The 22398-nt window shown below is 41.5% G+C and overlaps 1 protein-coding gene across 1 annotated transcript in view; it reads left to right on the forward strand.

The window, feature by feature from the left end:
- Stt3b (STT3 oligosaccharyltransferase complex catalytic subunit B) overlaps nt 1–14995 on the forward strand; it is a 72100-nt gene extending 57105 nt beyond the window's left edge. The window contains exons 11-16 of the mRNA XM_041676972.1: nt 3046–3233; nt 3962–4133; nt 4885–5058; nt 8170–8283; nt 10704–10916; nt 13031–14995. Coding sequence (XP_041532906.1) covers nt 3046–3233; nt 3962–4133; nt 4885–5058; nt 8170–8283; nt 10704–10916; nt 13031–13111 — 942 coding nt within the window. The 3' untranslated portion in view covers nt 13112–14995. The remainder of the gene's footprint in view (nt 1–3045; nt 3234–3961; nt 4134–4884; nt 5059–8169; nt 8284–10703; nt 10917–13030) is intronic.
- Nucleotides 14996–22398: the final 7403 nt, after the last annotated feature.

Below are 22398 nucleotides of genomic sequence, written 5' to 3' on the forward strand. Positions count from 1 at the left end.
TCCTGCATGTCCAGTTCATCCAGCAGTCCAGGCAAGAGCAGTTTCTTGCCCAAATGGCTAACCGACTCCATAAGGAGCCACTTCAATGCCCATCTTCTTCTTGAAGTAATTGGTGCTGCCAAGAGTAGATCTGTCTCATGAAAAGTTCTAAATTCTGAAAACACTTTGAATGCCATATTCTGTAGTCTCTGAAAGATTTGGAGAATCCCTATCCATCTGAAATATATCTCTGTACATCTGGAAAATCTAACATGACTACAAGCTTGACTATTATAGATGACTCTATTTCTTAATTACACATTACATTTTTAAATGAGCTGCACAATCACAATACCTTAATCAAGAGCAGAAATATATATACACAGTATAACAAAATTGACCTTAAATTTGTATAAATAAACCAAGATCTATATCAATGCAAATCTCTATAGCCTATCCCCATTTAAAGATAAAGAAACATTTATAAACAGTATTTGGAAATGTGGGTATAGTTCTTCTCCAAATTGCTTACTGCTTTTTGTTGGGTGAAGTAATTTTTTGAGGGGTGTTCAAGGCAACCTTTCATGGGGTCTTGGACCATCAAACCACATTAGCCTGGAATGAATCCACAGGTTCTCATCCTCTGTGGAAACAAAAGCAAAACCTCTTTTCCAAAGCAACAAATCCTTAGACCCATATGTGGAAGTCAAGATACCTTTAAAGTACATATGTTGGTTTAACTTAGCAATTCCCAGAATCAAATGTCTCTCTGCAGTCGAAAACTTTCAAAGAAAGCACAATAGTATACGTAATCTAGACTCTCTGCATACATTCCATCTTTACATGCCATTTTTTACTCTATTACTTTTTAATACTTATTTTATTATCTTTATTCCTTTACTCTATGACTGTCTGTACTCTCTTTAAAGACTGTACCTCTTTTTCATAATTCATTTACTTCTTTTTATAACTGTTTATATTCTTTTTCTTCTCACTCCCAAGCCTACATACATTTATCCAGCACTGTAACCCATTTATAGGCCTTTTTTTAAAAATCTGGATTTGTCCTATTGTATATCTGTAATTCTTCACTGACCAGGACAGCTTCTTAAAATGCTAAGCACTTCTTAAAAACTTAAGTTACGGCACTAATAGGGTATGTATGGTACTGCCTGCTTGCTCCACACAATCAAACATGGAAGTTCATTCACCGCCTCTGCAAGCCATGCACATTGTCCCAGTTTTAGGCACATACCAGGTCTATGTTGCCATTAAACACATTGTAGTACATTGCTTACAAACCCCATATAAATGCTTGGCCTCCTGAAAGAGCCAGAAATCACGCTGGCCCAGAAAGCTGGCATTTCAAAACAGCACAGCTTTTTTTTTCTGCTAAGGCTGAATCAGTAAGACCTCTCTTAAAGGAGCCTTGCCTCTGCATGCTTCTAGCAAACAGAGCCCACCCAAGAAAATGCTGCTACCAAACCATGCTTAACTCTGTTTCTTTTTTTTGTGTGTCTAAGTGTCCTTTTTAAGCTTTCTCCCGTCTTTATGTAGATGAGGTTACCCACGTTGGCATGCCAATTTGTTGAAAGGCTACTTGTTCGTCCCGGCTGCCCAGAACCGAAATAACCACACAGATATGTATTAATTAAATCACTTCTTGGCCCATTAGCTCTAGCTTCTTATTGACTAACTCTTACATATTAATTTAATCCATTTCTATTAATCTGTATTGCCATGTGGCTTTGAGTTACCAGGTAAAGTTCCATCAGGCTCCAGCGGGGCTACATGGCTTTTCTCTCACTCTGCCTTCCTTCTCCCAGCATTCAGAAAGGGGGAGGTTATATGGGATTCCCCTCTGTATGCTATGAATACCGTTGGTTAATAAAGAACTGCTTTGAGCTTAGAGTAGGGCAGAGCAGAGATAGGTAGGGAAAACTAAACTAAATGCTGAGGGAGAAGGAAGGTGGTGTTGTTATTTTGGTTCTGGGCAGCTGGAACGAACAAGTGGCCTCCTTACAACAAGAATGGAATCAGAGAAGGGATTGTTAACTTCTTTTTGGCCAGTTGTACCTAAGAACTCACAGGATGTTAATGCCTTTTTGAGAACACAACTCTGAGTTGTATCACATTTAACCATGTGGACCAGTGCTTTCACTTGTTCTTAGTCTGTATTTGATATGACCTTGTGTGGTGCTGGAAGTCAAATCTAGGACCTCATAAATGTTAAGCAAGCACTCTATTCTGAACTACTCTCCCAGCCCATGTATAAAACTTTAAAATGGTAACTTGGTGTTTAAAAGTGGTATTTGGTTAAACACCTGTTTGTTAGCACCTATTTGTTTCTAATACGTGGAATTCACTTTTAATCTGAGTAACAATAGGAGCAGACCTGTGTTTGACAAGAGTGTAAAAGACTTAAGAATTATAGCACTTGTCTTGAATGACCTGTTAGACTTTGCTATTTTAATATTGAGTAAATTTATCAATACGAATAAGCATTGGAATGCTATATTGTAAGATTCAGCTGGAATTCTTTTGTTACTCTGAAAAGAAATTCATTAAGACTTGTGTTAATCAAGGACACTTGTGTTCTATTTCTTTTTTTCTTTAATCAGCCTTTTAACTTAAGAGTTTATGACTGTTCTGTTCTCTTCAACAAAAAGGAGCATGTGTGCATTGGGTTTCTCTCCTAGTAATTTCCTACTCTGGGTTTTAGGTGGGTGTAGCCATTTCTGAGAGTAGAATTAAGTATAAATATATACATATATTTATAATATAAATAGTTAATTCCTTTACATTTAATTAAAAGCTGCCTTCTGTTATAGAGATAGTTTGCCTTGAGATTAGCTTCTTGGTTTGAGTGTATTTTTTGATTCACATTGACTTTAAAGTTTACTTTGAATTAAGACAAGAGCAGATCTCCACATCACCCATAGAATATCTCTTTGCATCTTTTCTGACCACAGAGTTACTGCTAGGTTAATAGTCTCCCCACTTTTCCTGATTGTGTTAATAAACCAAGTATAGTGGCAAAGACTTCTGTTTGCTCTCCATCTTCAGGCAGGTAAAGTAAGAAAACATGTAACAGAGCAAGAGAAAACTGAAGAGGGCTTAGGCCCCAACATCAAAAGCATTGTGACCATGCTCATGCTGATGCTCCTGATGATGTTCGCCGTCCATTGCACATGGGTCACTAGCAATGCCTATTCAAGTCCAAGTGTGGTCCTCGCCTCCTACAACCATGATGGGTAAGAAAACAACTTGGCTGTGAGAAGGCTTAGACCTAACTTTTTTATTTTGCCTCAAAAAAGAATACTTTTGTGAAACTCTGATTTTGATTCTGTTTTTTAAGGCATAGAGATGTTACCCAGGACTACCCACATGTTAGGGCAATCCCACTCGCTAACTTTACTTTGTCTTTCATGTGGCTTTCCTCAACCTTTGAAATGGGTGATAGTAACTATATTTTTTGTGCTTTTTTCCAAAATCTTTCTGCATGTGTATTTGTGTATACTTAGTAGACACTGGACTTCATCCTTGGTGTAAAACTTGCTAGAAATGCAAATTATGGAGTCCACCCTAAGCCTATCTGAGAGGCCTGAGGGCAGGACCCAGCCAGTTGTGGGTTAAGGGATCCTGGTGATTTCAGCGCAGCCAGATTTTGACAGCTGACTTTTATAGTGCCACATCTCAACTTTCTATTTCACAGGCAGTCTTATAGACTTAGAGAGGATCAGACTTTGTCCCAGAGTTAGTTCATTAGAATCTGTTGTTTTACAAGACAAGTGATTTGTTTGTACATTAGCTTGGGAAACACTAGTACAGACACAACCACTCTTCTTCCCCACCTTGGAAATAGGGGCTTTCAACTGCCATTTTTACAATGAAATTTTTCACTGATTAAATATCTCAAAATTTTAAACTATCTCCTTCACTCTTAAGATGTCTTTTAAAATAATATTGTGGTTCTTTTCAGCACCAGAAATATCTTAGATGATTTTAGAGAAGCATACTTTTGGCTAAGACAAAATACAGATGAACATGCCCGGGTCATGTCCTGGTGGGACTATGGCTATCAGATCGCTGGGATGGCCAACAGGACTACTCTGGTGGATAACAACACCTGGAATAACAGTCACATAGCACTGGTGAGGACTTGACATCGTTGTTTGTTTTTAAAAAATAAAAGGAGTTCAATTATATTTAGCAATCAGACTTCACTTACAATTAAACAGGAAAGATACAAGTTAAAATATGTGTCTGCCTGTGTAGTCTGGTTTTAAGAGTAGTATTATGTAATCAGAATTGCAGATTGATTTCCAGTAGATTTAGCTTACTGAGAACTAGGCAAAATCTGAAACTTAAAATGCTTGATGTATATTTTTTACATTGCTGATTTAAGAAAAAGTTTGCAAGTATGAAAAGTATTTTATGATGTGCAAGTCATACAGGTGTGCAAATTATATATTTACTCTGTTAAATAGTGAATCTCCATAAATTAATTATTTCTGTACTTTAAAGTCTATGAGTAGTAAACTGGCTCTTAAATGGATTCCGTTTTGGTGACCATTGTGACTAATTATCAGGTATCTGCTTGGCTCAGAAGAGTCTGCTCTGGAAATCATGGGCCAGTCTCAGCCTGAGGTTGGGAGAAAACTATCTCTTTAAGAGCTTGCTTGTTTTCATCTTAAAATATAAATGTCCTAGAACTTAATTATTAAAATGTGTGTTCTGATTTTGATACTTCTGTTATAAAATGGTTATCATAGTCAAGATGTTAGTGAATTCCTCTATGTTTATGACATTCATAGAGAATCATTCCTACCCAAAATTCATGTATATTAAACACAGTGAATTTCATCTTACAGTAAAAGTGTACATTTTTATTTTATCCTATAGGTAGGAAAAGCTATGTCTTCTAATGAAACAGCTGCCTATAAAATCATGAGATCTCTGGATGTTGATTATGTATTGGTTATTTTTGGAGGAGTTATTGGCTATTCTGGTGATGATATCAACAAGTTCCTCTGGATGGTTAGGATAGCTGAAGGGGAGCATCCAAAAGACATTCGGGTAAGGACCACACTGGACATCTTAAACAGTTCATGGGATCCAAGCAGTTCTTATATTTGCCGATTTGCATTCTTTTCTTTCTTTCCTTTCCTCACTGTGTACCTCTGGCTGTCCTGAAACTGGGAGGTCCTGCCTTGGTCTTCTAAGGATGAGATTAAAGGCAGGCATCATCAGGCGCAGCGTGCATTTTTTACATCATCCTATCCTCTGTTCTACTGCCTTACTCTATTTGTTAAAAAATACTAAATGCATTTCCTAGGTTTGGTAGCCTCACATGCCATATAACAACATTATATTGATAACCCCATATATGTGAAGTATTACACTAAATAACATGGTTATGTAATAAATAGTGGTGTCTAGATTCATGTCTGTGCACTCTGATGTTCCCGTAGTGAGGGGTTACCTTCCTAATGCTCATCTTAGAGCATCCCTCATGACTATCTCCATCCTACCCTTGTCAGGTCTTCTGGCTTTCTCTTCTCCTAGCCTCTTATTTCTACCTGTTGATTGCATTTTCATTCTGTTACCCTTAATGTCTATAAATCTGAAAGAGAACAATAATCTAGAAATCAGTCTTTGTCTTGGTCCTATGTCTTCTTCCATGAATTTGACATTCATTGATCATGTTACTTAGTGCTTTAAAAGCCTTCAACAGATACGGAAAATGGTAGTTGGAAATTGTTTGTTCATTCCCGGCTGCCCAGACCCAAAATAAATAATCATATAGAAACTATATCTATTGCAATACTGTTTGGCCAATAGCTTAAGCATATTTCTAGCTAGCTCATACATCTTAAATTAACCCATTTCTATTATTTTATATTTTACCACGAGACTCATGGTTTACCAGCAAGGTTACATCTCTCCGACTCCGCCTTCTTTCTCACAGCATTCAGTTTAGTTTTCCCACCTAGCTCTATTCTTCCCTGTCATAGGCCCAAGCAGCTTTATTCATTAACAAAACACATTCACAGCATACAGAGGGGAATCCCACATCAGAGAATGGCTGTGAAATTTAACAAATATGAGTCAGAATTAAAACTGTCAGCTAGGTGTTCCAGGCAAGTTTGTTTTATGCTAATCAACATAAATGCTTTGAGCACTGGGTATTTTTCTAGGATATAGAATTAGTATGGTGCCCAAGGCAAGACTTAGGTTATCGCCATTGAAGATGGGTGATTATGTGTGTGGTGGTATTAAGAATATTTGTAGTAATGTAGTTAAAGCCTCATTTTCATATGGTATATCTCTTGGCAAAGCACTGGTAAAAAGTCCAAATTCTTGCCTGGAGTGCAAGCCCTAACCTTCCTTTGCTGGTCTCTTGACCAGCCTTATACCACTGCCAGGCTACTTTGGCCCTGAAACTTGCCTATGTTGTCTTTGATTGACTCATCTGACATGTGTTTTTAATACTGTCTTGAAATGCCTCTCCTTACACACATTTGTCACCTCCCCTCCAGAGCCCTTTTTAGGTACACCCTTGCCTCTATTTATCCTCAAAAAACTGCTTTGTAGTTAGATTTTATATCTCCCACCTTCTGAAGACAGGTAACTAGAACTGTGCATAGGTGAGGAAGGCCCAAAAGATGAGAAATATACAGACAGAGGAGAGAGAGACAGACCAAGATGGAGCATAGTCCCAGATGTCCTGTACACGTGAAAATGCTATGACATTTTCCCCTTAGCTGTAATTAACAAACGTTATTTCCTTACTTTTGATTAATCTGAAATTTCATTCTCTTAAAACATGATTTTAGTTTGTGAATTACTTGGCACCATTAAAAGTTGTAACATGAGTTTTTCCAAATACATAAGACCAGGCTGACCTTGAACTCACGGGGCTGCACCTGCCTCTGCCTGCTGTCAGAAAAGGGAGTGTGTGAGATAGTACACCATTCTACAGTGTGTGTGTACCTCAACAGCACAGTGCACCACACTGTTTTGTCAGTTAATAGAAGCCACTCTTAATACAATTTTATGTCTGCGACTCTTATTTAAACAACTAACTAGAAATAAGGTATATATGCTGTTTATAGACCTTAGGATTCTGTTAAACTATGACCATCGTCTTTTTTTTTCCCTTACAGTGAGTATTCCATTTAAGTATGTGGTTAACCTTTCTCTGTGATATATGTCTCTGGCATAGTAAATAATTTTGGATATTCATTATTTTAATCATATGTGTGTATGTATATATGTATGTATGTATGATGTATGTATGTATACATCTATACAACATACTTCTGTAAAAGGAATGTCTGAATCAGAAATTACATTTTTGCTATCTTGTTGTAATAGGAGCGGCGGGGCTGCGTCCCCGGAACCCTGGCCGCCTGGCTAGCTTATGCCCCGAAATAACGACACACAAATTGTATTCTTTTAAGCACTGCTTGGCCCATTATATCTAGCCTCTTCTCGGCTAACTCTTGCACCTGGACTAGCCCATTTCTAATAATCTGTGTAGCCCACGAGGTGGCTTACCAGGGAGATTCTAGCCTACGTCCATCCTGGGTCAGAGCTTCATCGCGTGTGCCCGGGAGAGGGGAGCATGGCATCTGCTCTGAGCTCACTTCCTCTTCCTCCCAGCATTCTGTTCTGTTTACTCCTCCCACCTATGTTTTAACCTATCAGTGCCAAGCAGTTTTTTTATTGCTTAACCAATGAAATCAACAGATTGATATATGACACTCCCACATCACTATCTGAAATTGCATTTTTAAAATAGTAGCAAATTATCCCTATAGGGAGGTTAATTTATAAATTAACCCCTTAAAAATTACTACAAAAATAGTGCTATATATTTTCTAGTTTGCTGAACATTCTCCTCGGCATCTAAAAGAGGATGTTGAAGTTCATAGGGAAACTTGAGGGTAAGCTCCAAGGAGTGGTGAGTAAGGGCAGTTGCTGGGAGCTCTACCTGGTGTTAAAGCATGGAATCAGAGTCGGTCTCATTCTTCTTAACTGTGTGACTGAAATTTTGACAGGATTAATTTTGAGGCTGGGGGATTAAAAAGAGTTTAATCTCATAATGCTACTTCCACAGCTAGGACCTGTAACTTTGAGGGTGTTATTCTGGGCTGACCTTGGACTTGTGGTTTCTTTCCATAGGAAGGAGATTACTTCACACAGCAGGGAGAATTCCGTGTAGACAAAGCTGGATCTCCTACTCTGTTAAATTGCCTTATGTATAAAATGTCATACTACAGATTTGGAGAAATGCAGGTTGGTTCAATCAATTCTTCTATAATCTTTATTCAAATGGGAAGGGGCCTTATAAGCTCTTAAAAAAATAATGATGTCTTAATTTTACTGAAGAGGAATGGACAAGGCTTCTTTCCCATTGTGTTTAGATTTCAAACCCCTGATCCTCTTGCTTCAGTGTTCGGAGTGTTAAGCTTATAGGCATGTGTCATCATGCCTAGCTCGATTTCTAATTTTTTTGTGTTACGTTACAGAAAAATGTTACACCAGTGACTTTTTCTTATCTGTGAATAATTGGGGGGGGGTGCATTTAGATTGATGACTTGGCTTTTGATGGAAACCAAAATATGTTATTCTGACATTTAAAAATTACTTTTGCATTAAAAGCAATTAACAGCAAACAGAGGTATTCTCTCTTCATCTAGCCTCATTTGCTGCCTTAAAGGCACAAATTAACTTCTCATTTACTGATGATAATGCTAACTCTAGATGCCTCAGTCCAGAGGGCACCAAAGCAGTCTGCAAGCCAACCTTATACACTCCCTCAGCTTTTCCCCACAGGCACAGTTGGCCGTCACTTCCCCCTATGAAGACCTCAGCCTTCTTTCCTTGTCTCTATCATTTTATTATTCTTTGTTGAGTGTGATCTGGTGATGCAATTCTAAGCCATTGCTCCGAGACACTTCCTTGAAGTTTCTCCTGTCCTGTGTTGCATGTATGGATAGAATTTTTTTGCTGCTGTTATTCTCTTTATTGCAGGGATCCATTCCAACCTAAGAAGTCGTAGGGGCTGAGGAATCGTGTCTCCCTAACTATTGCTAATCCATTTTATAGCCTGTACTACTACGTTTATAATTTCATTCCAAGCTGTTGGTGAAAATGAATTCCACATTGCTTTCTAGTCAGCTTGGTAACTTAAAAAAATCAGAGGAATTATTTGTTTACTTTTCTACCGGAAATGATGTTATATTTAACTTGAAAAGGTTTGTCTAAACCTCAAAATCTGAAACATTTTGATCTCTATGAGTTCAAGGCCAGCCTGGCCTCTAGCCTATAAGAACTAGTTCTGGGAAAGGTTTCAAAGGCTACAAAGAAACCCTGTCTCTAGGCCGGGCGATGGTGGCGCACGCCTTTAATCCCAGCACTCGGGAGGCAGAGACAGGCGGATCTCTGTGAGTTCGAGACCAGCCTGGTCTACAGAGCTAGTTCCAGGACAGGCTCCAAAGCCACAGAGAAACCCTGTCTCAAAAAAAAAAAAAAAAGAAAGAAAAAGAAAAAGAAAAAAGAAACCCTGTCTCTAAACAAACATTTTATCTATTTGTAAAATAGATAACATTTTTATCTATTTGTAAAATAGTGATGATGGCTAGTATGATCTAGGAGAATTTATATATCGTTGCTTTCTGTGTTGCTTTATAGTAGATGGGCATAAATGGGTATCTGTTTCATTATTCACCTGTGGTCATTCTGTAGGTGGTTTTAGAAGCAAAACACCATGCCCACAATAATCTAGATGTAAATTTTTATTTGTGTTTGCTTCATTTGCACTTGCATGGGATCCAAACTCATGCAAGGAAAAGAGTCTAATTAGTTACTCCACAAAATGTTTTTTCTGGTATAAACAATGAGTTCTCTGCATGAAGGAGGTTTTAGGTTTAATGAACTATTTAGGCCCTGTTAGTTTCATACCTTAAGAGGCATGCATGTTACCACAGGCAGTGCAATTTTTCTGTTAGAAGGACAAACAAGAACTTCCCTATTTGCTTTGCAGGCTGGCTTTACACTGTGTTTGTCTTCAAGTTTACGTTTGTGTCTGTATGAATTTGGTTTAACTCTCTTACAGAGTGCCCATTTTATTTCTCCTAAGTCTTCCCATGGCTCAGCTGGCTTAGTTTCTATTGGAGCTGCCCCTGCAGGACATCAGAATATTGTTTATATGGGTATTTCTTTTATCTAAAAAGAAGGTGGTGGTTAGACTGAGTCAGTCCTATGCATGAGAGCTGGAGCCTGTGTGGCATAATGAAACAGAAAGTTGTTGGGAGGTCCTAAGGTGAAAGAAAGCTCCTTCTTCATGTCCCTTCAGCAGGGCAGCTTTTGAGAAAGACTCTCACCATGTAGCCTGTAGCTGACTTGGAGCTCACTAAGTAGACCAGGCTGCTGGCTTCCAAATCAGAGATCTTCCTGCCCTTGGCCTCTCATGTGTTCAGATCAAAGGCATGTAACACCACACTTGATCGTCTATTTTTAAGGATTCTGAGAAACATATTCTGATTTGTCTAGAAATCATACTACATGGGTATGAAGACCTGTTAGGATGCATTCTTCCATTCTGTTTCTTAAGGGAGGCCATTCGTTACCCTTTGCTAGCACTTGCTGTTTTGCAGTACTGCATGTTTTACTGTAAGGCTGACTGACATTTAGTTCTGATGTTACTTTTGCAGCTAGATTTTCGCACACCCCCAGGTTTTGACCGAACCCGTAATGCCGAGATTGGAAATAAGGACATTAAATTCAAGCATTTGGAGGAAGCCTTTACATCAGAGCACTGGCTTGTCAGGATATATAAAGTGAAAGCACCCGACAACAGGGAAACACTAGGTCACAAGCCTCGAGTCACCAACATCTTCCCCAAACAGAAGTATTTGTCAAAGAAGGTAGGTCCCTGGTAATGACATCTTGCTAGAAGACTACCTCAGCTTGGTGGTTCAGTAGGCTGGTATGGAAAATGCTGAAAACTGCTCATAAAGAACATGACTGCTTATACAAGAAGATAAAAGACTGAGAATCTTTCTCAGAGAGAGCACTAGCAGCCTCAAGCCACAATTTTCCTGGTGGCCTGCTAGTTATTGGCAAGCCCCAGTAAGTTTTTCTAGAGGCACTCATTCTCTATGCCATGCCCATTAGTGGGATGTCTTCTAAACAGTACCTGTAGCCATTACTGTCCAAACCTGCATGAAAGTCAAAACTTCAAAAAATTGTAGTTATTGGTTCCTCATCTTCAGATTAAAGTACATTTATATTCAAGCTTTACTCAGAATGGGGCTTTTATTTGCTGAGTAAATTGCCTGTACATACATAGTTGAGTGAGGCCTTCTGAAGCAAAAAACAAAAACTCAAAATCATTTTTAAGCTACTTATTTTATAATGTAATTATTATGACAGAACTTGTAGGCAGAAATTAGACGGAAACCATTGTAGTCCTTTTCTAATAAACAGGTAGTTAGGAAGTCTTTTACTAGGGGTTATTATTGCTCATTTAAGTTGGGTAGATTTCTCAACCTTCCCTATTAAAGATAGTTGACAGTGAGGGTGTGGATGCAGGGTGGAAGTGATGGGCAGTCAGGGGGTGCTGCTGTCCTGTGGGCAGGTTCTGGGTGCAAGTTCTGATTAGAAAACTGATCTGTTACCATTTTCCACAGGACGCTTAGGTGTTTCCATAACCCAGAACAGTTAAACTGTTACAGTACACACCAAATATGTCAGTGCACAGGTCATGTTATTTATACGTTGAAAGTATATTTTACTACTATTAGGGAGTGATCTTGTTGTGTAGCCTAGGCTGGTCTGAAACTAGGGATTCTCCTGCCTCCACCTCCTGAATGCTGAAGTTATGTGCATGTACCACAATGCTAACTAGATGCATGGTGTTTAAGAAGTTTTAAAATTTTATTGGTTTGAGGAATGGAGGAGGCATGCCACAGCACCAGAGGCCCGGGGGTCAGAAGACAGTTTGTAGCAGTTTGTTCTCCCCACCGTGAGAGTTGTGGAGATCATCTCAAGAGCAGCCTTGGTTTCAAGTACCTTTTCTAGGAAGAACAGGCTGTCTTTAACCTGAGTTTTGAAGCCTCCGTGAAGAGTTTATTTAGCGTAAAAACCTAGCTCCTTGATGGTGCAGTGCTTTCCTCAGATTCTTGGATGTAGCCATTCTTTTGATTTCACAGATGGTCTTGTAGCAGTTTGTACCACCATATCTGCTTCAGTCTTCTACCAGAAAACATCTGTGAGGCGGGAGAGATGGCACAGTGGGTAAAGTGCTTATTGATCCCCAGCGCCTACATGAAAAGCATGGCAGCACTGGTGGAGATAGACAGACAGATCCCTGATTGGCCGGCCAGCCTTGCCAAATTGGTGAGGTCTAGGTTCATTGAGAGGCTATCTCAAAAATCAGGGTGGAAAACAATGGAGGTTGACTTCCAACCTCTGTGTGCATGTGCAGCCAAATGCACACATATAACATACACTATATATAATGTAAGAAATTATTTTATAAGATTTATGAAACAAACTCAAGGAATTCATCTTGGCATGTTTCCTTCCTAAAAGGACAATGCACAAAGCAATTTTTGTGTTTAAGTTTTGAAGGTGGATAATCATCCTCATTTGCAGATGGGACAAGTGGGGTTCTGAAAAATTTCTATATTAACTTATATTTCTGACATAGCCTGTTCTCATGGAGTCTGAGCCAACAGTAGCATTCCCTTCTGATGCCTTAGATTAGTGCTTGGGATCTGTCATCGTTAGCGCTGAGCATACCAGTGGTTGAGGAGGGAGACTGAGATGCTGTGGGGATCCTCTTACAGCCAGGGACCTAGTTATATTCACCTCAGCCTTCTTCCATGGCAGCGGTTCACACTGAGCATTCAAGGGTCATTTCCCAAGACTAGCAGCAAACTTAATGAAAGTCTCCATACCAGAGTAAGCTGGGTGTGTACAGGCACATCAGTCTGTAGGAGACCTGAACTAATACTCTGCATTCTTCTCTTTCTAGACTACGAAAAGGAAGCGTGGCTACATTAAAAATAAGCTAGTTTTTAAGAAAGGCAAGAAAATCTCTAAGAAGACTGTTTAAACACACTGTTCTGGCCTGACTTGCAGCAGTTGTCCTTGTGAGAACCGGTCTTTGCCTTCAGCTCATGTCCTGTTTCACGGCACCAAGGGTACAGAACCTTCGCTGGGCCAGGTCAATGTACAAAATTTTCTGGCAATGCCTCATTTAAAAATTAAATTGGTTTATTGAGAACAACTGTTTTCGATTTGTAATGTGAAGCAAGACAGAGCCATGCTGTGAGCATCTGGCAGAAGATTTTTTTTATTATTATTGGTACATATTACCCTTCAAATCTGAGAATTTGGACTAATTGCACCAAAGAATCCTCTAATTTGGTCCCTGGCACATGCGTACTTGTCAATTTTTTTTTTTCCTTTTACAAGATCTGCATTTTATTTGCATTACCCAAATAGCAATATGTAAGACACACATGACAGATGTAACAAGAGTGTCTTGACCAGTAAGCAAACTAGCCCCAGTCTGGGAAAGAAGTGTTAAGAGGAGAGTACTTCCGTAAACTCTATTTATTTTCCTGTTTCTCTGGTGTGAAGAATGTTTCATCAAATGTCCACTGTGTCTCTCAGTGCCGCTGTGAGCAGCTGCTGCTGGCGGTGGGCCTCTGTGTAATTAGCTGACTAGATAGGTGTTTGTGTTCGGGCATCCGCACTGCGGTCAGCACTTGTTTTCACCAGGTACTTACAGAGCAGATTTCATGCATTGTTCATTTAAGGGCTAAATTTATATCCTTTGGGAATCATGGCAAGCACACACAGAATGTTGCTGGCTGGGATGGCTTTGTTACCTTAGTACTAGGGTTGGCACCATGTTTACATGCAGATGATTAAGGGGAAAGCCCTTACGGTGGACAGGTATCCAAAGTTCATTTCTGTGACTTAAATGACAAAGGATTTGTAAACTTTGCCTGGATTTTCCTCATTTTATACCAGTTTTGTTCATCACAAATTTCTGTTCACTGCTCCCATGTTTTTTAATACCTGAAGCATTTGATGAAACACTCTTTAGTGCTATCTAGGCATTTTCTTACTTTTATTACAAATGTGACATTTGTCAGAAGATGCACTAAAATATGGAGATTGACCATGTTCATTTTCCAGCTTATAGGCAACTTTATACAGACTTGAAAACTTTACCCAGTTGTTTAGTGAAGCGAAAGCGAAAGGTTTCCTGCCGCAGGAGAACTTTTTATACAACATGCCACTGCTTTTGGTGGGAACGTGCAGAATAGATGAACCTTTTATGAAGAAACCGTAATTTACAATGTTCCATGAGAATGTTACTGCTGATTTTCTTTTTCAAAGTGTAGAATATTGTTTGATTTATAGAACTCATTTTTGACCCGGATGATGGTTCTTTTACAGACCAATAAAAAAGGCTGAACATTTTCACAAATAAAGTGTAACTAAATCTGGATTTCTGATACCTTGTCATTTGGGGGATTTTATCTTACTTTGTTGCTTTACAATTCAATGCAGAGAAGTTATTGACCATAAGGGAAATAAAGTTAATTCAGATTTTGTGTTAAGTGTTGTCTTTTTCACATCTTGTTTTTGAAAGGATCTTCAGAGTTCCGACCTCATCTTCTCTACCAACCTCACAAAGGTTTTAGTCAGTGTGTGGAAAAATAAGTTCAACTCAAACCACTTTTTCAAATTGCACCTTTTTACTCAGAATAAAACATACCTCATTGTGACTTTTTGGGGGAAGGGAAGGAGACCAGATTGTAAGGAGTACCCGCTTCACAGGATTCCAAGACTGCACAGCCAGGCCTGGAAAGCGCACGGTGACAGTTTGGAGCTCTCGGTGCTGTGGTAGAGAAGTGAGGTGGTGGTAGTTTTACCACACTGGAGTGTCAGTTGGTGAGATTAAAATTGTTCCAAACCTAAATTTGTTCCGTGTGTGATCACTAGCACAGTTTGTCGGTGGGAGTTCGGCATTGTGACTTTGAAGCTTCTGACTACAGCTACATGGACATGGCAGTGCTTAGAACCTAAGTGAGGCCGCACTCAGCTTTCACACGACACTGTCGTCCTACTTCAGTTTGCAGTGGCGGCATTCTGAATGCCTCAGCGATGACCAGGACGCCAAAGACTGGACACCGTGAAAGCATCGTCTCTACTGCGGGACCTTCAAGCCATAGGCTGTTGCTTCCTGTTTAGAAACTGTAGCCTTGGTGCTGCTCACTGGGCAAATACTTGCCTGGCATATAATATGCACTAGCCAAAAATTGTGCTGAAGTCCACATTCAGGGCTCAGGAGATGACTCGGGCAGTGCTTGCGTGGGCCCTGAGTTTGATCCCCAGCACACAGGCGGTCACTCAGGTTCTAGGGGCAGGGAAGAGACAGGATCCCTCAATCTCATTGGCCAACTGTTGTAACTGAATTGTTGAGCTTCAGGTGCAGAGAGAGAGCCTGTCTCAAAACAGGTGAGGTGTGATTGGAGAGGACAACTGACATTTCCTCTGGCCCGTGTATACACAAGGACACCGTTCAGTACTGTTCAGTATATCTACAGCATTGGATGACTGATTTTCCATTCTTTTTCCGTTGGCCACAGTAGCTGCTGCCTACCGTGGTTTTTGCTGGATGTTGGCCTTGCCGCTTAAGCCCACTGAGAGGTGGAGAAGTAGATGGGCATGTAGTTCAGCAGCCTGCAGTTGCTGTGTGTGTAAGACACCATGAGAACAAGAAGCTAATGAAGTGCTGTTATGAACTGAAATGAAAGGTGTATATGCCATGGTGAATCACAAAAGAGTAGGCGAATTTATATCCTGGGTTAGGGTCAACACAATAGAGAGGCAGCATTCCTGAAACTTCTGTCTCTTCCCAGCCACTCCCAGAGCCGCGTTCTCCCTCTTAACCTTTATGGTAGTGACTGATTGATGGCCTTCTCACCTCTGTGTTTTTCTCTAAGCATGGTTAAATATGGAATCATGGAGTATATAGACAGCCCTAGTCAGCCTTTGTAAGCCCGATGCACACTGTTTGACACAACTGGAGGATGATTTCATCAATATATAATATCGCCTTTGCAGCTTGATGAAATATACACATTGGTTCTTTGGTTGGTTTGTGGATGGACATTTGCAAACAATGTCAAGAAGGTGGTTAGGCCACTTGCTGCCTACTGTGCGCATTTCTTTGACCGCTTGCCTACCATTGGGTTTTCAGGGTACGGTAGTGCCTTGCTTCCATTTCTTTGTCAGCCTTTTACTTATCCTGTTTCCTCCCGTGCTAGAACTCACTGATCCCATGCTAAGATTACTAGCCATCACACCCAGCTCCGTGAGAACAGATGGTGATTCCTTGTATTTAGTCTCTCTTCCTCGACTCACAGAAGATGTAGGCCATTTGGAATGCACTTTTTCTGAGGGAGGTGTGTGTTCTGGTTTGTGCTATGTTTCTTTGTCTTTTGAAAATTATTAGTTTGTGTATTTTATGAGAACTTCAATGTTCATGTTGCAGATTATTAGGGATTAATCTCTTTGAATCTTTTGTATGTATATGGCTCTCTGTACCTTGTTGAAAAACACTTTACCAGGTGGTGGTGGTTGTGGCAAACACCTTTAATCCCAGCACCCAGCTAACTCCGTGGGTAAAGGCGCCTGCTGTGAAGCCTGAAACCTGAGTTCAGTCCCCAGGATGCAATCATGGAAGGGAGAGAACAGACTCCTTCCGTTTGTCCTCTGATCTCCACACCCCTCCCCAAGACACATACGTAATAAATGTAAAATTGTAATACTTTTTAAAAAATCTCTTCATAAAACCATAAAGACAGTGCCTGTCCTGTGTTCATTTCTATGAACTTGATGCTCTTCTACCTGACTTCCTTATTGAGTACATTGTGGAATGCCTGTTAACTGGTGGGGTGGTGGTTGCACATATACCTAAAGTTTATATTTTAGGGACCAGAGAGAGAGCTCGGTGGTTCAGAGTGCTTGCCATTTTTGCACAGAACCCTGTATCCACACTGGGCAGCTCACAACTGCTTGTAACTACAGCTCCAGGGGATCTGAAACCCTCTTCTGACCTCTCCAGGTACCCACAAATGGACAAAGACACAGAGACCCATACACATCAATAGAAATAATTGTGTGTGTGTGTGTGTGTTTGCTTGCTTGTATTTTAACCATGATGGCTCACACATAATCCCAGCACATGGGAGGCTGATGTAAGAGTTCAGATTATCTTCAGCTTCATAGTTAGTTCAAGGACAACCCTGAGACCCTGGCTCAAAAAAAAAAAAAAAAAAGTTTGACAGGTTTTTTTTTAAATCTTTCACATTTTCATGGCTTCTATTATCTGGTGTCCTGGTGTATGAATTTTGGTAAATACTGTCGAAGATTTTAATCTCTACTTGCTAGACTATAGAAGCATGTTTTTACGTAATGAAATTGTTGTTGACCTTGTCACCAGCATTCTAGCAGTTATTCAGAGGTTATGTATGATTGGCATCATAACTTAGAAAACACAATGACTTTTATTTTTCTCCTTGTAGTGGATATGTCATCGTTTTGCTCCAGCGCACCAGCTCAGACAGGTATCCGGTAGAGGGAGCACTGCATGGAAACAGTAGCATCCTTGTCTTGTTCTCTCTCACTGGGAAAGCTGCTGTTCCTTTGCCCCTGAGTAAAATTCCTACAGATATCTTTGATCAAATTAAGCAAATTAATCATGAGTGGTTTTGTTTTGAGCTGTGTTTGACAGGATCTTACTAGGTATGTCTTGAACTCATGGCCCTCTTGCATCTGGGGTTGCAAGCATGTGCCACCATGATAGTACAGATGTTTAAGATTTGTTTTTATCTTATGTCTGTGGGTGTGCTGGTTATTTTTTGTCAGTTGACACAGGCTAGAGTCACTTAGGAAGAGGAACCTCAACTGAGAAAAGGATTACATCACAGTGTCCTATGAATATGTCTGTGGGTCATTAATGATTGATGGAGAAAAGCCCAACCCACTGTAGGCAGTACTAGCCCTGGGCATGTGGTCCTGGAGTGTAGAAAGAACAACAGTCCAGTAAAAATCTAGTTTCTGCTTCATTCCCTGCCTTGCAGTCCTGTCTTGACTTCCTTCAGGGATAAATTCTAATATAATAAGATATAATAAGCCCTTTCTTCTTCAGCCCTGGCTGTCCTGGCACTCACTCTGTAGACCAGGCTGGCTTCAAACTCAGAAATCCACCTGCCTCTGCCAGCCCTTTCTTTTATCAGTGTTTTATCACAGCAACGGAGAAGAGACTAGGACAGAAATTGGTGCCAGCAAGTAGGCTATTGCTGTGACATGCTGACCATGTTTTCAGGGAGGATTGTAGAGGTGCTTGGGACTTTGGACTAGGAAAGCCATTGAGTGCTCAGTTTTGGATTATTCTGTGGGAGCTTGGGAGATACGAGTGTCGAGAGGAATGCAGATGATGGAAGCCTGGATTGGATTATAAGAGGAAAACCATGGTTGCGATTTACTTAAGAATCTATTGATTCCTCTAAGAAACCTTTGCTTTTCTGGGACAGTGGATGTTAATCATCTGGGACTGAAGAATCATCTGTGATCAATAAGAGACCAGCATCACTTCTTGGAAGTATGTTCCGGAAGAAGCCAAGGCTATATCATGCTGGTAGCCAAACCCAGTAATGTGGAAGAGATGTTCTGGCACTGAAGGCATGGAAGGGTCATGGAAAGCAGCTGAGGCTTAGCGCCATGTAGCATGGTTGGAATCCCTGAGGAGAAGCCAGATCACTGACAGTGCATCCTCAGTTGTAACGGGGACTCAAGCAGACTAAAGAGGACAGGCCCATGGGGTGACCATCATGAACAGTAGCTGGTATCAGGCAATGCCAGCCTGAGCCTGTAAAACAACCTGCATATGCTGCTACTGGCGGAACCAGAGATGAGTAAATCCCAAATGTCAGACACTGAGCTATTTATAACAGTTGGATTTTGGTTTTACTTTGTTCCAGTTGTAACTGTCATGGTTCATCCCTCTAGAAATTAAGTATTTAACTTCTTATTTTATAGGAACCCAGAGTTAAGAGACCTAGAACTTTTTAAATATTTGAAATTTTTTTAAAGACTAAGACTTTAAACCATGTGGTAGTGGCACACTTCTATAATTCCAGTAATTGGGAGGCAAAGGCAGGTGATTTCTTAGTTTGAGAGAGTTCCAGGACAGCCAGGGCTACAAAGGGAAACCATGTCTCAACCACAGGGTAGCTGGAGTCAGGTCTTTACAGTTCTCTATGCTAAAACTCAAACTCAGGCCACCAGGCTTTTATTTATCCACGGAACAATCTCATCAGCCTTGACCTGTAGAAATTCTTAACAGTGAGTGTATCTAAGTTGTACTCCTAATTCTAGTACCTAGAGAGCCTGTGTTCTACTGCTTGGGCTTTTTTCCTGCTGGTTATTGTCTGCCATCTTATCTGTTTAGTATGGGGGCTTTGGTGGGATGAGCATTATATTAAGAAGCTGTGTGGTTCAGTATAGGCCATTGTTGTGATTTTGCTTTTCAGAAGATTATCTGCCAGAGAACTAGGGGAGTTTAAAAAGCCAGACTCCTAACCCAGTTGAAGGGCTGAATGTTGTATACAAAGCTGGCCTGCCATCATTACTCCCAAGTTGAAGTTGTACAAGGACCTCAGCCAGATGTGGAAATACAAACATTGTTGCTCATCCCACAAAGGTATGAACATCTCTCTTTGGCCCCTGCCAATTTCCAAGGGAAAATGGCCCCAAATGCTGGCTTTATCTCAAAATGTGTATCTTCTCTGGTGTACTGGCCTTGTGGTAAAGGCCCTGTGTTATTTTGCAATATAATTCCTGTGTACAGATTTTCCAGCCATCTTTGCTGGGCTTTGGTCCATACTGTAGGCTCCTGCTGTCAGAAGGGAACTAACATAACCAATTGTCCCTTTGGATCCCAGAACACATGTAACACCTGTTTCTTCCATCTTCTCCGCCACCTTAGTTCAGTGAACACTACCAAAGCTAATTTGTGTCCCTCAACACAATCTCAGTTTTACTAGAAAGTGAGACATATCTGGGGCCTTGTTTCTAGTTCGGACAGCAACCTTGGGTTGGAATATCAGGTGTCTGCTCTGCTGAGATGGCTTTGGTGAAGGATGGGGACCAAAATGAAGGTCACATGGCAGCTAGCTGAGCGCTGTGCTCACTGTTAAAAGCCACCGTGAGCAGCAAAGATTAGCATGATCTGTTAACTGCTGGAAATTTTTATAAAATGGCTTTCTAGCCCTATGAAGAAAAACACGGTGACAAACATTGCAGAAGATGACCACTGGTCAGCCTCAGTGGCCACCCTCTGCAAGGAGGGAAACGTGCCAGCTCCTGTCTGCCGGGTGTGCAGCCTCACAATGGGTGTGCAGCCTCACAATGGGTGTGCAGCCTCACAATGGGTGTGCAGCCTCACAATGGGTGTGCAGCCTCACAATGGGTGTGTTATATTGTGTTGAGCCGGGTGTGCAGCCTCACAATGGGTGTGTTATATTGTGTTGAGCCGGGTGTGCAGCCTCACAATGGGTGTGTTATATTGTGTTGAGCCGGGTGTGCAGCCTCACAATGGGTGTGTTATATTGTGTTGAGCCGGGTGTGCAGCCTCACAATGGGTGTGTTATATTGTGTTGAGCCGGGTGTGCAGCCTCACAATGGGTGTGTTATATTGTGTTGACTGTGCAGGGTTGACCAGTTTTGCTTCAGCAGTTCGGTACCAGTATCTATTCACCAGTCTGTTTCCTCCATTTAATTGGCCCATTGCTGGAAACCGATCTCAAAGTGATGTTTCTCTAGCTGTCTGATCTGGTGCGTGTCCTTAAACAGCCCCATCCTGACACCGTAGTCTTACAGAGTCATTAAGTCAGCCAGTGCAAATTCTGCCTCTGTCCAGTGGCCCACAGGCATGTTCTGGCATCTTGGTAAAACAGAGCAATTATCCTCTACCGTGTATCTGATGGAGGGGCTCATGTCCAGATTACACACAGGAGATTTCTTGACAGAAGAAATCAAAATGGCGAGCAAATGGAAACAAACAGCGAGCCTGGTGGGTAGTACAAAATACATGTTGGAAAGTGTGCATGCAAAGGAGAACTCACGCTGATGGGGACTTCCCTGCTTGGCATCATTGTGATTTGAAGGCACACATACCCTCATTAAACCCCCTGTTCTCCCAGGCTGTCAAAACCAGGCAAGATCGGGCTGAGAAGATGGCTCAACAATGAAAGGACTTGTGTAAAAGCAAGAGAACTGGGGTTCAGAACCCTAGAACCCAGGCAGATACCACATAGGTGCAGCCACCGCCCGTGAGTCCAGCAGACCTCACATAGGTGCAGCCACCGCCTGTGAGTCCAGCAGACACCACATAGGTGCAGCCACCGCCCGTGAGCCCAGCAGACACCACATAGGTGCAGCCACCGCCTGTGGGCCCAGCAGACACCACATAGGTGCAACCACCGTCTGTGGGCCCAGCAGACACCACATAGGTGCAGCCACCGCCTGTGGGCCCAGCAGACACCACATAGGTGCAGCCACCACCTGTGGGCCCAGCAGACACCACATAGGTGCAGCCACCGCCTGTGGGCCCAGCAGACACCACATAGGTGCAGCCACCGCCTGTGGGCCCAGCAGACACCACATAGGTGCAGCCACCACCTGTGGGCCCAGCAGACCTCACATAGGTGCAGCCACCGCCTGTGGGCCCAGCAGCCTTGGCTTCAGAAGTTGTGGGTGTGATTGAGCGAGCCTGTCCCAAGAAAGAAGGCCAATGAGTAGTTGAAGACGACTTCCAACACCAACCTGGGGTTTCCACATGGTTGCGTATGAAAAGAAAGAAACTGACAGTCGGACTCACATAAAGAAAAAGTGTCTTTGTTATAAAGAAAAACTGCCAAAAGTCCAAACATAATTTGAGCTAAGGAACCAAACAAGAACATGTAAGACATGCTTATGGCCTGAGTCAGGTAAATTAGGGTATTTTGTTTCATGTTCTTGCCGTGTTCACACTGAAAAGGGACACGGCCCACGGGGTGATGCTGGTCAGTGTAGAAGAGTTGGAAGAAGGAATGGGGACTTGGCATGAATGGGGCTCTTGGGAAGCCAGGGCGACCTGTTGGACTAGTCACCTCTACAAGGGTTCATTCTGCTGACAACTCTGCACTGCACCCAAGAGAAAGGAAAGGGAGTGAGATGACAGCCCCCAGCCTTCCTCACTCCTCAGAACTGACACGGCTAGAGGACAGTTCTTACCAGAGTGGACACTGGGAGCTCTGACCAAAGACCAGGGTC

Source organism: Microtus oregoni, unplaced genomic scaffold, assembly GCF_018167655.1.
Source record: "Microtus oregoni isolate MIOR12 unplaced genomic scaffold, Mior012 000028F_ref0000031, whole genome shotgun sequence".
Taxonomy (NCBI): domain Eukaryota; kingdom Metazoa; phylum Chordata; class Mammalia; order Rodentia; family Cricetidae; genus Microtus; species Microtus oregoni.